We start from the raw sequence: 13,101 nt of genomic DNA on the forward strand, positions 1-13,101 counted from the left end.
AGATTAAGAACGACAAGATCTTGCGGTGGAGGATCGAACTCTCCACCTTCAATTACGAGATCTTGTATCGTCCCGGGAAGCTGAACGAGCCTCCTGATGCCCTATCCCGCGGCACTTGTGCCACCGCACAAGTAGACCGCCTCCGAGCCCTCCACGAGGACCTCTGCCACCCGGGAGTTACCCGGTTCTTCCATTTTGTTAAGTCCCGGAACCTGCCTTACTCCATCGAGGAGGTCAGGACTGTCACCAGGGACTGCCAAATCTGCGCGGAGTGCAAACCGCACTTCTACCGACCAGAGAGGGCGCACCTGATAAAGGCTTCCCGTCCCTTTGAACGCCTCAGCATGGACTTCAAAGGCCCCCTCCCCTCCACCGACCGCAACACGCACTTCCTGAACGTGATTGATGAGCACTCCCGGTTCCCATTCGCCATCCCCTGCCCGGACATGACCACAACCACCGTCATCAAGGCACTCCAAACTATTTTTACACTGTTCGGTTTCCCTGCATACATCCACAGTGATAGGGGGGCCTCCTTTATGAGCGACAAGCTGCGCCAGTTCCTGCTTAGCAAAGGCATCGCCTCGAGCAGGACGACCAGCTACAACTCCCGGGGAAACGGGCAGTAAGAAAGGGAGAACGGAACGGTCTGGAAGACCGTCCTGCTGGCCCTTCGGTCCAGGAATCTCCCAGTCTCCCGCTGGCAAGAAGTCCTCCCAGTGGCCCTGCACTCCATTCGGTCACTGCTATGTACTACCACGAACCAGACACCTCATGAACGTCTCCTTGTTTTCCCCAGGAAATCCTCCTCTGGGACCTCGCTCCCAACCTGGCTAGCAACACCCGGACCCGTCCTGCTGCGGAAACATGCGAGGGCGCACAAGTCGGACCCGCTGGTTGAAAGGGTCCACCTGCTGCATGCCAACCCCCAGTACGCCTACGTAGCGTTCCCCAACAGACGCCAAGATACGGTCTCCCTCCGGGACCTGGCGCCCGCCGGAGCACCACACGTGCCCGGGCCACTGCCACCCCCCCCACCCCTCTGTACCTGACCGGAGGGTCGGTACTGCCGCCAGAACCCCGACCCAGAGCCGAGCAGGCACCGACGCCCCCTACAGGCACCCCTCCCTTCTACCCACCTTTCGACCTTACAGCGCCGCCTAGGGGTGACGAAACTGCCTGGGAGGAAGACACCACATTCCCGGAGTTATTATTGCCGGGGCCCTCACCAGGATCGCCGCCGACACTTAGACGCTCCAATAGGACGACCAGGCCGCCCGATCGTCTGATTGCAGCACCATGAGGAAAATTAACAACGCAAGAACTTTCTCTGCAACCCTCGATAGCATGGTACCTGCAATACCTGGTCCTACCATGAAAAGGCGACAGTAATACTGGCCATCACCCCGCTGACTCTTTTTTTAACAGGGGGTGAATGTGGTAATACCAGGTATTGCGGTACCAGAGAGAGGAATAACCATTGGCTAGACCACGGGGTCTACCATTGGGCAATGTACATATACCCCGCTTCTCAGGGTGGGGCTAAGAACCAATGCCGTCCCAGCAGCCTTCACTTCTGTAACTTCGCTGCTGGGTACAGTTCTATCTGATTAAAGCTGAATCGATATGACTCCACGTGGACTCAAGCGTATTGATTGCGTATCAAGTATAAATTGTAATTCACTTTGAAATTTGGCATTATGTCTTTCCTAATGAGTGCAAGATGAAACGCTTCAACAGCATGAACTTTTTTCAGTAATACTCAAAAGTTGCTTTTATGTCCCAATTTTATTCTCCATTGAAGTCATAAGAGTAATATCAGAAGTGTGTCAGGACTTTTAGTTGATTAGAGATGTAACACTTACTCATAGAGGGTTGGCTGCTTGTTTCATGTTCCAGTTCATCTTCCTCAATGCAAATGTTGACATTAAATGGTCGATCATTAGCCAACACAGTGTTCACTCCTGAGAGCAATGTCTGATTAGTGTACATATGGAGGTTCAGTGGCCCTAACAGCGAAGATGAGGATGGGCCACCAGCTGAAGGACTGCCATTGTTTGAAATATTCAGTGTCCTTTTAAATGGATTTGTGTGGTCAAACAAGGACACTGCAATTGAAGCTCTGGTTCGTGCTCCTGTAAGGAAATGCAAGTTTCTCAAACGTATGAAGAATCGGCAAATACCAATGAAAATAAGTGTTTAAATTTAAATGTTTAAATAATAATTTACAGGGTAAAAAATAAGACACTTAGTTTGAAACCTTTACTGAAGTCCGAGGCTATAATTTTCCAGCCCTGATATGGCAGGACCTGCCACAGCAGGAAATTTGGCAGCCCAGCTTGAGACTGGGCTATTCCTGCGGCAGATGGGACTAGAACTTATCGCCCCGAATTTCATTTGAACAAATTGGATAAATATGATATGTGGATGGAAACTTGTTCAGAGTTATCAATACCAAAATGTACAAACAGGTAAAAAGCGTACATCACATACAACTTTTAGTAACATGTCATAAAGATTCTGATTCAATTTTATTCTGACAAAGAAATGCATTGTTGCCCAATCACCACTTCAAACATATTTCTCATTTAGTGAGACAGTGCATCTTTATTGAGTTGATTTAAATTTTCATAAAAGGTAGGAAAAGGTTCAATCTAGTATATGCAAGCTGTTTCCTTATCTATCACTAAACTAATTTAAAGAACTTACCTCTACCCTTCATAATATAATCAATGGCTCGATCATTGATTGCAGCCTCACTTGGTTTGATGTCCAAGAATGGTTTGTTACCAATTCCCATTGACACCATTTCCTGCATTCGTACCTCTGAAATAGATGATCATTATGAAATATTAGATATGAAGTAAACTAATTTAAAATATTCATTAAACTCAACATATCCAATGTAAAACAACTGACTCCAACCACCTCCCTCCCCAGCTTTAGGCTGTCAATTATTCAAAACCGGTCTTCTGTCTGACCCACAGATGGTTTCATTTCTCACAAAATTCTACTTCACCACCATTACAACATCTCTGCCCCTATCTCATCCCCAGTGCTGCTGAAACCACATTTCTGTCACCTCTAGATTCTCTGTGGTACAAATTTGGGAGTGCCATTTATAGTCACTACCCCATGGTGAGATCAAGGGAGCTCTTGATGTCCAACATCAAATCTCATTATACTAAAGATGGCACTGTGTGAAAATGCTGGATGTAAGTGATAGTATTAGGATTTAGGGGAAACAGTGGAGGTTGGGAAGGGAGACATTGGGGCTTTGTGCCTGGGAGGAAATGATTGGAGGAGATGGTGACATTGGAGATTGCAGCTCGGCTTGGCAGCTATCAGGATGGTGATCATGCAGAGTACCTTTTTCCTTCTCATAGCCCATCTTCAGGGTTTGTTTTCCCTTCACAAACTAATTTTGCAACAGGAACCTAAAACAGGTATTAGGTCCCTTATTTACATATGCAAAGAACCCAATATTTGCTTTAGACATGGTTAAGGAGCATCCCATTTGTCCTTAACCTATATGACAGATGGATCACCTTGCTGTTAGAAATGTGCATTTTACTTTTATTTCAGATTTTCAGCATCTGCAGTATTTTGATATTTACTTATTATTTTTCCTCCAAGACTGTCTTGAGATGCATGTTAAAGGTTTCTGCATAAATGTAAGCCGAGGTTGTTGATGTTATTATATAGGCAAAACAGAAACATACATCAGCACAACTCTCAGCTGTAATAATAACCCTCAAAATGACAAATTTTTTCACGTTTACTACCTTTATTTCTTGTTGCTTGCTGCCATAAGATACTTGATATATCTTTTGTCCAGGCCTGTTTTACTTCTAGCGAACTTGCCTGAAGAACAAATGTGTCATTGGATTTCCTACGGCGAAACCAGATTTCAAAACGTATGCCACTTTCACCACTAGTTTCTGTCAAGCCGATATCTGCTGTCTACGAACAGGAAAAGCACATTAAACAAATTCACTGAAATACTGATATTCAATTTACATAAAAACTCAAAATTGTTGACAATGATACATCTTTCCTTATTAATCAATTGTATTCTTTGGTATACTATTATGCTATAGTAGTTTTAATTGCATTTCACACTGAAGTCTTCCTGTTGTTGATAATCTGCATTCAACAGTATCCTAAAAAGAGAATACAATCACAGGAAAGGTTTCCAATTCCCATTAAAAATCATAGGAATCAGGACTTTGCTGTTGTGTAGCTTACTGATTACTAGCTCAACATTCTGGACAATCAAAAAACCATCAGGATGCAATAATTAACATATCGACAACAAACTGAGTTAAAGAGAAATTTAAACTTCCAATTATTTTTGAAAAGATTTCATATTTTAAAATAAATTTTGCTGCAATTACTAAAGATCACTATTAATTAGACACAATTTTCTTTTCATAGACAACCTATACTTTAAACAATTAAATACAGTTTGCCACTTTCTACTTTTCTTGACAACTAAAAACCCCAATTCTGCTAGACATCAAATCTCCTGGAACCAATCCGATGTGACATGCAGTTCCTCAGGGTTTACTTCTGTCCTTTCTCTTTCCCAATACTATCTTCCACCGTGAGAGATATCCTGGGGATTCTCCCTCTAAATTCAGCTTGAAGAACACTCCAGCCTAGTTAATTCAAACTCCTCAGACTCAGTTTTCAAACGGCGTGCAAGCTTAATCCCACCCACATTCTGAATGCGAAACCAGAGTCAGCATTTTCTCCGCTTAACGTGCTGTCCTGGCTAAAATCTATCTTTTTGTTCTCAACCCCCAGTTGGCTGCAGACTATACAAGGCCAACACTGCAACAGCCTCCTCTGTAATATCTCTGGCATCTGATCTCAAAATCTGTTAAAAAAAATATTTTAAAACAAATACAAAACGATAAAACAGGAAACCAAACAAAAAACAATAGTACCCCCCCCCCCCCCCCACTCCAAACCCTACCACCCTCCTACCCTAAAAGCGGACAGTGACTAGCTCTTTAAAGTACAAAATAAACGGCTGCCATATTTTGTAGAACCCCTCAATTACACCGCTCATGCTGTACTTAATTTTCTCCAGGTGTAAAAACTCCATAAGATTCCCCAGCCATACGGAGGAATTGGGTGGAGAAGCTGACCTCCACTCCAACAGAACCCGCAACCAGTGAGATGAAAGCTAGGACATCCGGCCCTGTCTGCAGGTCCGGCTGGTTTGACACCCCCGAATATGGCCTCTAAGGGACTGGGCTCTAGTTCAATTTGTAGAATCACCAACATGGTGCTGAAGAAGGAAACTCAAAATCCCACAAGCTTAGGACATGCCCAGAACATATGTACATGGCTGGCTGGGCCCATCCCACACCACTCACACTTATCCTCTACCCCATTAAATAGCTGACTCATCCTAGACCTTGTTAAATGCGCCTTGTGTCCCACCTTCAACCGTATAAGCCCAAGTCTTGTATTCAAAGATGCACCCTTCAAAGGACTTCTTCACACCACACACCTTCCTCCAATTCCCCCCCAACTCCTCCTCCCTTTTGGCCTTAACCCCCAAAATACTCCCCTCCTCTGTCCCCACGAGCAACAGGACCCTTTCCAACAGTGACGATGGCAGCACTACCGGGAACGATGGGAATATTCCTCGCAAAGTCAAAATTTGCAGATACCTAAAAGTTTCTGATGGTGGGAGTCCAAACCTCTCTGACAGCTTCTCCAAATTCGCAAACGACCCTTCCAGAAACAAATTCCTCATTCCTTACACCCAATTATCCTCTCAACCTCTAAACATGGCATATAATCGTGCCGGCTCGAGCATATGGTTAGCACAAATAGACACCATATTTGATACTGCGCCCAATTTAAAGTGCTGCTGAAATTGTCTCCATATTTTCAATGTAACGACCACCACCGGGTTGCCCAAATATTTCCCTAGGAAGAACATTAGTGAGGCCGTCACCAATGCCCACATTCTCTGCCCCCTGCATGAACCTGACTCCATCCTTACCAAACTACTTCCTGATCCCCATACCAGCCCAACACCTTCTCTGCATTCGCTACCCAATAGTAAAATATCAGGCTTTGACAAACGGTCTTCTGGACTCGAAACGTTAGCTCTTTTCTCTCATTACAGATGCTGCCAGAACTGCTGAGATTTCCCAGCATTTTCTCTTTTGGTTTCAGGGATACCCTACGCTCCACCGCACCCCCCTACCCCATAATCCCCCTCCACTTATCCAAATTCCTCAAAGCGATGGCCAAAGGCTCAATCGACAAAGCGGACAGGAGAGGGGACATAGGGCACCCTCGCCTCTTTCCCCTATGCAACTGGAAATATCTTGAGCTCATATTATTCATATGGATGCTGGCCTTAAGTTCCTTATACAGTAACTTAACCCTGATCCAAACATGGGCCTATCCCGAACTGCTCCAACACTGCAAACAAGTAGCTCCACTCCTCCCTATCAAAGGCCCCTTCTCCGCATCCAACACCACAATTACCTCCTGTTTTTCCCTCTTCCGATGGGGACAATATCACATTCAACAGGCGCCGCACGTTAAAGGATAATCGCCTACCCATTACAAACCCTATTTCATCCTCCCCAACAACCTGAGGGAGACAATGCTCGAACCTGAACAGCAACACTTTAGCCAAAATCTTTGCATCCACATTCAATAAAGAGATCAGTTGGTATGACCTGCAGTCCACCGGATTCTTATCTTTCTTTAATAGGAACGGGGTAGGTGCCTGCAACAATGTCTACGGAAGTGACCCCATTTTACTGAATCTTCAAATGCCTCCACCAACAATGGTACCAACCAATCGACAAACTTTTTATAAAATTTGACCGGGAACCCGCCCGGCTCTGGTGCCTTGCCAGTCTGCTTACTCCTTATTGCCTCCGAACTTTCTCAACCCCCAGTGGCTCCTCTAACCCGTCCCAATCTTCCTCCTCCACTGTGAGACACTTCAATCCCTCCAGGAACTCCATCATGTCTGACTCATCCTCTGGTGGCTCCGACCTGTACAACCTTTTATAAACGCGTTAAACACCCCATTCACCTTTTCCGCTGCATACACCAGCCCACCTCACGTGTCCCGAACCTGAACGATATCCCGGGAGGCTGCCTGCTGCCTCAAGGTGGCCAACCAACAAATGACTGGCCTTCTCCCCTTATTCGTACATTGCCTCCTTTACGTGCTGCAGCTGACGCACCAACTTATCCGTGGACAGTAGATCAAACTGCGTCTGCAGTTTCTTCTTGCTGGCCAGCTCTGGGTGGGGTCTTCCGCTTACTGCCCACTTCCAAAGTTTCATCCACCAGCCTTTGCCGTTCCTCCCTAACAATCTGTGCCTTAATTGAAATTCTCTCACCGCAGCCTTCAAGGTCTTTCACAACACCAAAAAGACCTTCCCGTTCTTGTTGAACCCTACATAATCTTCAATCACCAGTGCTATCTTTGCACAAAACCCCAGATCTGCTAACAGCCATGCATCTAAACTCCAGGCCCCCTCTCCAAAACCACATCCACCAGGTCTAGAGCGTGGTCAGAGGTAACAGTCACAGAGTATTCCGCTATCTTCACCCCCAACAACAGAGATCCCCCCCATTATAAAGAAATCGATCTGCGAGACCTATTGTACTGGTGAAAAAAGTAGAATTCCCTGCCCCCCGGAGCAAAAACCGCCACAGATCCGCTCCCCCCCCCCCCCCCCCCCCCAATCTCTCTCATAAATGCTGCTAGCACCTCCCCCCACACCGAAGGAGTTAATGACTTTGGCTTGGAGCAATCCACTTTTGGGTTCAGGACTGTATTCCAATCTCCCCTCACCAAAATCAACTGGTGCATATCCATGTCCGGAATAGCCGCCACCATCCTCTTCATAAAATCTACATCATTCCAATTTGGAGCATATATTTTCGTCAAAACCACGGACATACCCTCTAACAACCCCGTGCCCATGATGTATCTGACGCCCTGAACTGCCACCACCTTCTCCATCTGAAACCAGACTCTTTTGCTAATCAGGCTTGCTACTCTCTCGGCCCTGCTATCAAAGCCAGAGTGGAACATCTGTCCTATCCCAACCCTCACGGAGCCTTACCTGATCCTTCACCTGCAAGGGGGTCTCCTGCAACAGCACAATATCGGCCCTAAGACTCTTCAAGTGAGCAAAAGCTCTTGCCCCTTTTCCAGGCACTCCAGCCCCCGCACATTCTATGTCACCAAACGGATCAAGGGTCTCTCCCCACCCCCCTCAACTCAGCCATCACCACCTCGAGGAATTCTCTCTACCCTTCTCTCCATGGCAACAGGGAACATAAAGTAAAACTGTTAATCAGCTACCTCTGGTCACCACTGCTTTTCATCTTAGAAAACAAAGGGACAGGTTCCAGCATAACTGTTTACAACTTGATATCAATAACACCTTTTTGGGTGTTAAGGGACTTCTGGATCTTCTCATTGTGGACTTAGAAACAGCTGTCATTATCTCGGAGTCTAAACATCCAGCACCTCCATTTTAATGAAATAATCTGCCTTTTCTTTTGACCTTTCACATCAAAATTATCCAGCTTTACTGCCAGATGAAGCATGTCACATGACCCTGGTGACACAGTGGTTAGCATAGCTGCCCCATATGTCCGGTTTCCTTCCGCAGTCCAAAGATGTGCAGGTTAGGTGGATTGGCCATGCTAAATTGCCCCATAGTGTCCAAAGACGTGTCGGTTAGGTAGGGTTACGGGAATACGGTGGAGGAGTGGGCCTAGGTAGTGCTCATTCCGAGGGCCGTGCATTGCCTCTTTTTTTCTTTTGTGCAGGAGGCCATTCGGCCTATCGAGTCTGCACTGACCTCCTGAAAGAGCACATTTCCTAGGCCCACTCGCCCACCCTATCCTAATAACCCCTTAACTTAAACATCTTTGGACACTAAGGGGCAATTTAGCATGGCCAGTCCACCTAATCTGCAAATTTTGGGCAGTGGGAGGAAACCGGAGCACCCGGAGGAAATCCACGCAGACATGGGGAGGACGTACAAACTTCACATAATCACCCAAGGCCAGAATTGAACCTGGGTCCCTGGTGCTATGAAGCAGCAGTGCTAACCACTGTGCCATCATGCTGCTTCCTTCTGCACAGTAGGGATTCTATGAATTTACTGGAAATTTAAAGATACAGTCCCAAGCTAAAACATTTTTACAAACCAAAAGATATAGTCCAAAAATTAATGACCGTATAAACCTCACACTTGTAACAAACTAAATGTATACAGATTATGCAATATTATCAGTATCTTACTTTGTAGGAATGCTTGTAGATGTAGACATCAAATCCACCATCGATCCGCTTGGGTTTGCTGAAAAGAATAAGGTCTTCAAACAGAAAGACATGTCGCTGGTACTTCTTGCGCCCAGACCAGATAGTGAACTCATCTTGGCAAACTAATTGGCCCTGCTCTTTCAAGTTCACCTGTTTTGGCACAATTTAAGCAAATTACTTTCAGTCTCCAGCCATCTACTTTCATATAGCCAGATCATTTAAAAACATTGCCTTAATTAATGCACTTCTTGTGACAATAAATTGTCTTATTTTGCAAAGTTAAGATTCCAATGACCACATTCCATTGCCTACCAAGTATCACAAGATTCAACAGAGTTAACATGAAGTCATTTTGGAAAAAGAATAAAGTTTCATTCACATTTATAATGATATTTACAGTGAAACCTGTGTAAATGGACACTCATGAAAAAATAACTTTCTCTCGCTCCATGTAGTGTCCTTGTTGCTAACCAATAGCCCAGATCTTCCGTGAAGCGGCAATCAGCATTGGATCAAACTTTTCAAAGCACTGACAGTGCTCCCCATTTCTGGCCTCGTCTTCTGAACACAGCTTCTTCAGAATACGAAGTGTGTGTGGTCCCAGAAAGAGCTCCATTGCAGCATTGTGGGTGGTGGGGGAGGGGGTAGGGGAAGACAAGCCACTCCCCCCCCTTTTAGGTTGTTAGTTTCTGGAAGGTAAGTTTAAAAGTTAAGTGTCAATGGATGGATCATTGGCTAGTTAAATTTAATCAGGGGTTAGTTGGATGATTGTGTTGGGGGGGGGGGGGGGGGGGTTGATTAATGTGGTTGAAAGGAACAATTGAGTCAGAACAAGAGATGGGGAGGGTGTAAGCTTGAGTTAGTGTAGTGGGGAGAGAAGTTGAGTCAAGTCCAGGGGGGGTGTCACTGTGAGTGATTAGGGGGTCAGTTTTGTTAGGAGTTAGACAGCTATTTTTCTGTCTAACATTTCCTGGGTAACATATCCAGATAAGCACTGTGGAACTGCATGTAGTTTCCAACTCTTACGTTTCAGTTGGACTTCCCTGCAACTTGCTCCCTTCTGTTCTCAAATTCTTCTGAGGTTAATGTGTGCTGTCAGTGAGAAGGCAAAGGGTTTTGTGAAATAGAGAGCTCTTTACCCAGCATCTACAGTGACCGTGAAACCACTGTCTTTGGGATTGAATGCTTGTATCCCTCTATCAATGGTTTATCTGCCTCCAAGGATATAGACTTGCCCATTGTATGAAAATCTTTGCAGTACATAGAATGACTTTTGAAAATTAAGGCACCTGCAATTAAAGGAAAACTGATACCAGTTCCCAAGGTGCCCTTAATTTACAGGTTTTATGAATTCCATTTTCAGCCAGACACAGATTACATTTGGAATAAGGAGAGCGCCGGGCCATTTGGGTCCTCTTCATAGCACTTAATTACTTCTATTCTCTGGGACAATTGCCCATCCTTCCCCAGCAAATCCAGTTCATAAAGTTCACCAGCTCAAATGAAGGAAGAAATCTGAAATGACAGACTTGTCAACGCATAATAATGGTAGAGATAGCGCTGTAAAATGTGCTAGCATAATAACATTGCCTGACTTCTTTCAGCACAAGCTCGCCAATCATTGTTCAGCACGTTTGGGCCATGGAGATGCCCCACCGGAAAATAAATTACATAGAATTATACGACGGTATATGTCACAGAAAAAGACCATTCAGCCCAAATGAACAGGATGCATAATTAAATTGTGTTTGTATGCCAGCAATTGTAATTTTTATTCAAATAAAGGTTGAGAAAATATTTTCAAAATGTGATTAAACCATGTTCTAATTATTCACTTGTCATTCATCATGTTAATAAAACCCAGCAATACAGACCCTGTGAGTTTATACAGCATGAGATGGCCAGGAATGCAGTAATTGCCAACATGGGCGGATTAGATGAACTTGGTACCTTCATTGAGATAATGGCTGCTCATTCACTATGTACATGGCAACACGCTGGAAAATAACCATTTTTCAAAAGGGTGAATTTTTGAGCATTTGGGATGACAAGAGAAGCCCCAGAGGGCAGCACAGTGGTTAGCACAGTTGCATCACAGCTCCAGGGTCCCAAGTTCGATTCTCAACTTGGGTCACTGTCTGTGCAGAGTCTGCACATTCCCCCTGTGTCTGGGTGGGTTTCCTCCAGGTGCCCCAGTTTCCTCCCACAGACCAAAGATGCGCAGGTTAAGTGGATTGGCCATGCTAAATTGCCCTTCGTGTCCAAAAAGGTTGGGTGGGGTTACTGGGTTACAGGGATAGAGTGGAGGTGTGGGCTTGGGTAGGATGCTCTTTCCAAGGGCCGGTGCAGACTCAATGAGCCGATAGGCCTCCTTCTGCACTGTAAATTCTACGATTCATTCTCTTTTTAGTATTTAGTGTACCATTGCAGGGGTTCTGCACTATCAGAGATGTGCGGCAGAGTTTTACATTCCGCAGACTAAGTGTCGTGGCGGGCAGGATTAGCGGCGCGTTTCCCACTGATTGGTGGGTCAGATTCTCAAGCCCGATCTTCCGCGTGAAACCTCAAATTATGCATAGACGAGCTGCTCGCTGAATGTGGTGGAGTGGGCCCGGATTCTTCCACTCATTGTCACCTCATGGGGTCAAAGATCCTGGTGCCAAAACACACACAAGTACCCTCTATTTGCAAGTTCAAATATTCACTAGCACTCATCTATCATTGTGCACAAACAGCATCTTCAGCCCTTACTGGGGAGGGCTCAGCATACAGTGGACATGCATGCTTCCAAACCTCTGCACCATCGCTTCTCATCACAATCCAACCATTTGTCTTCATGCAGCCTAAGCTTGCCCACATCAAGAGGGAGAGATCTGAGTCTGGAGGAGGGATTGTTGACTCCAGGAGCTCCTGCGGCACCCACCATGAGCAGCCCAGCTCAGCACCCACCATGAGTAGCCCAGCTCAAAACCCATGGCACCCACCATGAGCAGCACAGCTCTCAACAGCAGCGGCACTTGCCCTGAATGGCCCAGCTCAACACTCGCAGCACCCATCATGAGCAGGGAGGTGATTAAGGAGACAACATTGCGCTGCATAAAGATTACTTCGTGAGCACATTCACCAAACAAGTATGAAAAGGTATTAATGTAGACTTTGAAGATAAAAGCAAATTACTACAGATGCTGGAATCTGAAACAAAGGCAGAAAATACTGGACAATCTCAACAGGTATGGCAGCATCCATGGAGAGAGAAGGGCGAAGAGAGTTAACGCTTCGAGTCTGAATGACTCTTTGTCAAAGCTTTGACAAAGAGTCATCCAGGCCTGAAAAATTAGCTCTCTTCTCACTCCACAGATGGGATTCCCATCGTGGGTCCGACCAGGACTCAGTCTGTCTTGGAAGTGGTGAGGGGGCAAGTCCAATTTGTTTTTCTGTCGGCAGGATTCCAACTTTTATGTTCTCTCCAGATTTTTGGCTCTGGTCTGCCATGAAATCCGCCACTGGCAGGGCTGGAAAATTCCATCCATGGTCTTTCAGATGAGACATTAAACTGAGCCCATCTGTTCTATCTGTTTGATACAGAATATCCCATGGTCCTGTTTGAAGGAGCACAGGGAAGTTATGTTGATTTCCTGGTCAATATTTATCCATCAGCTAATATCAAGAAATACAATCGAGAGTATTTGGTCATTTTCTTTGTAAATTGGCGGCTGCATATTTCCTTATGCTGTAACTGTACTTCAGTTCAAAGGTACTTC

The 13,101-nt window shown here is 45.5% G+C and overlaps 1 protein-coding gene across 5 annotated transcripts in view; it reads right to left on the minus strand.

Moving 5' to 3' along the window:
• Positions 1 to 13,101, minus strand: part of plekhg4 (pleckstrin homology domain containing, family G (with RhoGef domain) member 4) — a 371,163-nt gene that overhangs the window by 31,126 nt on the left and 326,936 nt on the right. For all 5 annotated transcript variants that reach the window (XM_072518380.1, XM_072518379.1, XM_072518378.1 and 2 more), the window contains 4 exons: positions 9,320 to 9,490; positions 3,786 to 3,963; positions 2,710 to 2,826; positions 1,866 to 2,135 (listed from right to left, as the gene is read on the minus strand). In XM_072518380.1, the coding sequence (XP_072374481.1) occupies positions 1,866 to 2,135; positions 2,710 to 2,826; positions 3,786 to 3,963; positions 9,320 to 9,490 (736 nt within the window). The remainder of the gene's footprint in view (positions 1 to 1,865; positions 2,136 to 2,709; positions 2,827 to 3,785; positions 3,964 to 9,319; positions 9,491 to 13,101) is intronic.

Source organism: Scyliorhinus torazame, chromosome 10 (assembly GCF_047496885.1).
Source record: "Scyliorhinus torazame isolate Kashiwa2021f chromosome 10, sScyTor2.1, whole genome shotgun sequence".
In the NCBI taxonomy this organism is placed as follows: Eukaryota; Metazoa; Chordata; class Chondrichthyes; order Carcharhiniformes; family Scyliorhinidae; genus Scyliorhinus; species Scyliorhinus torazame.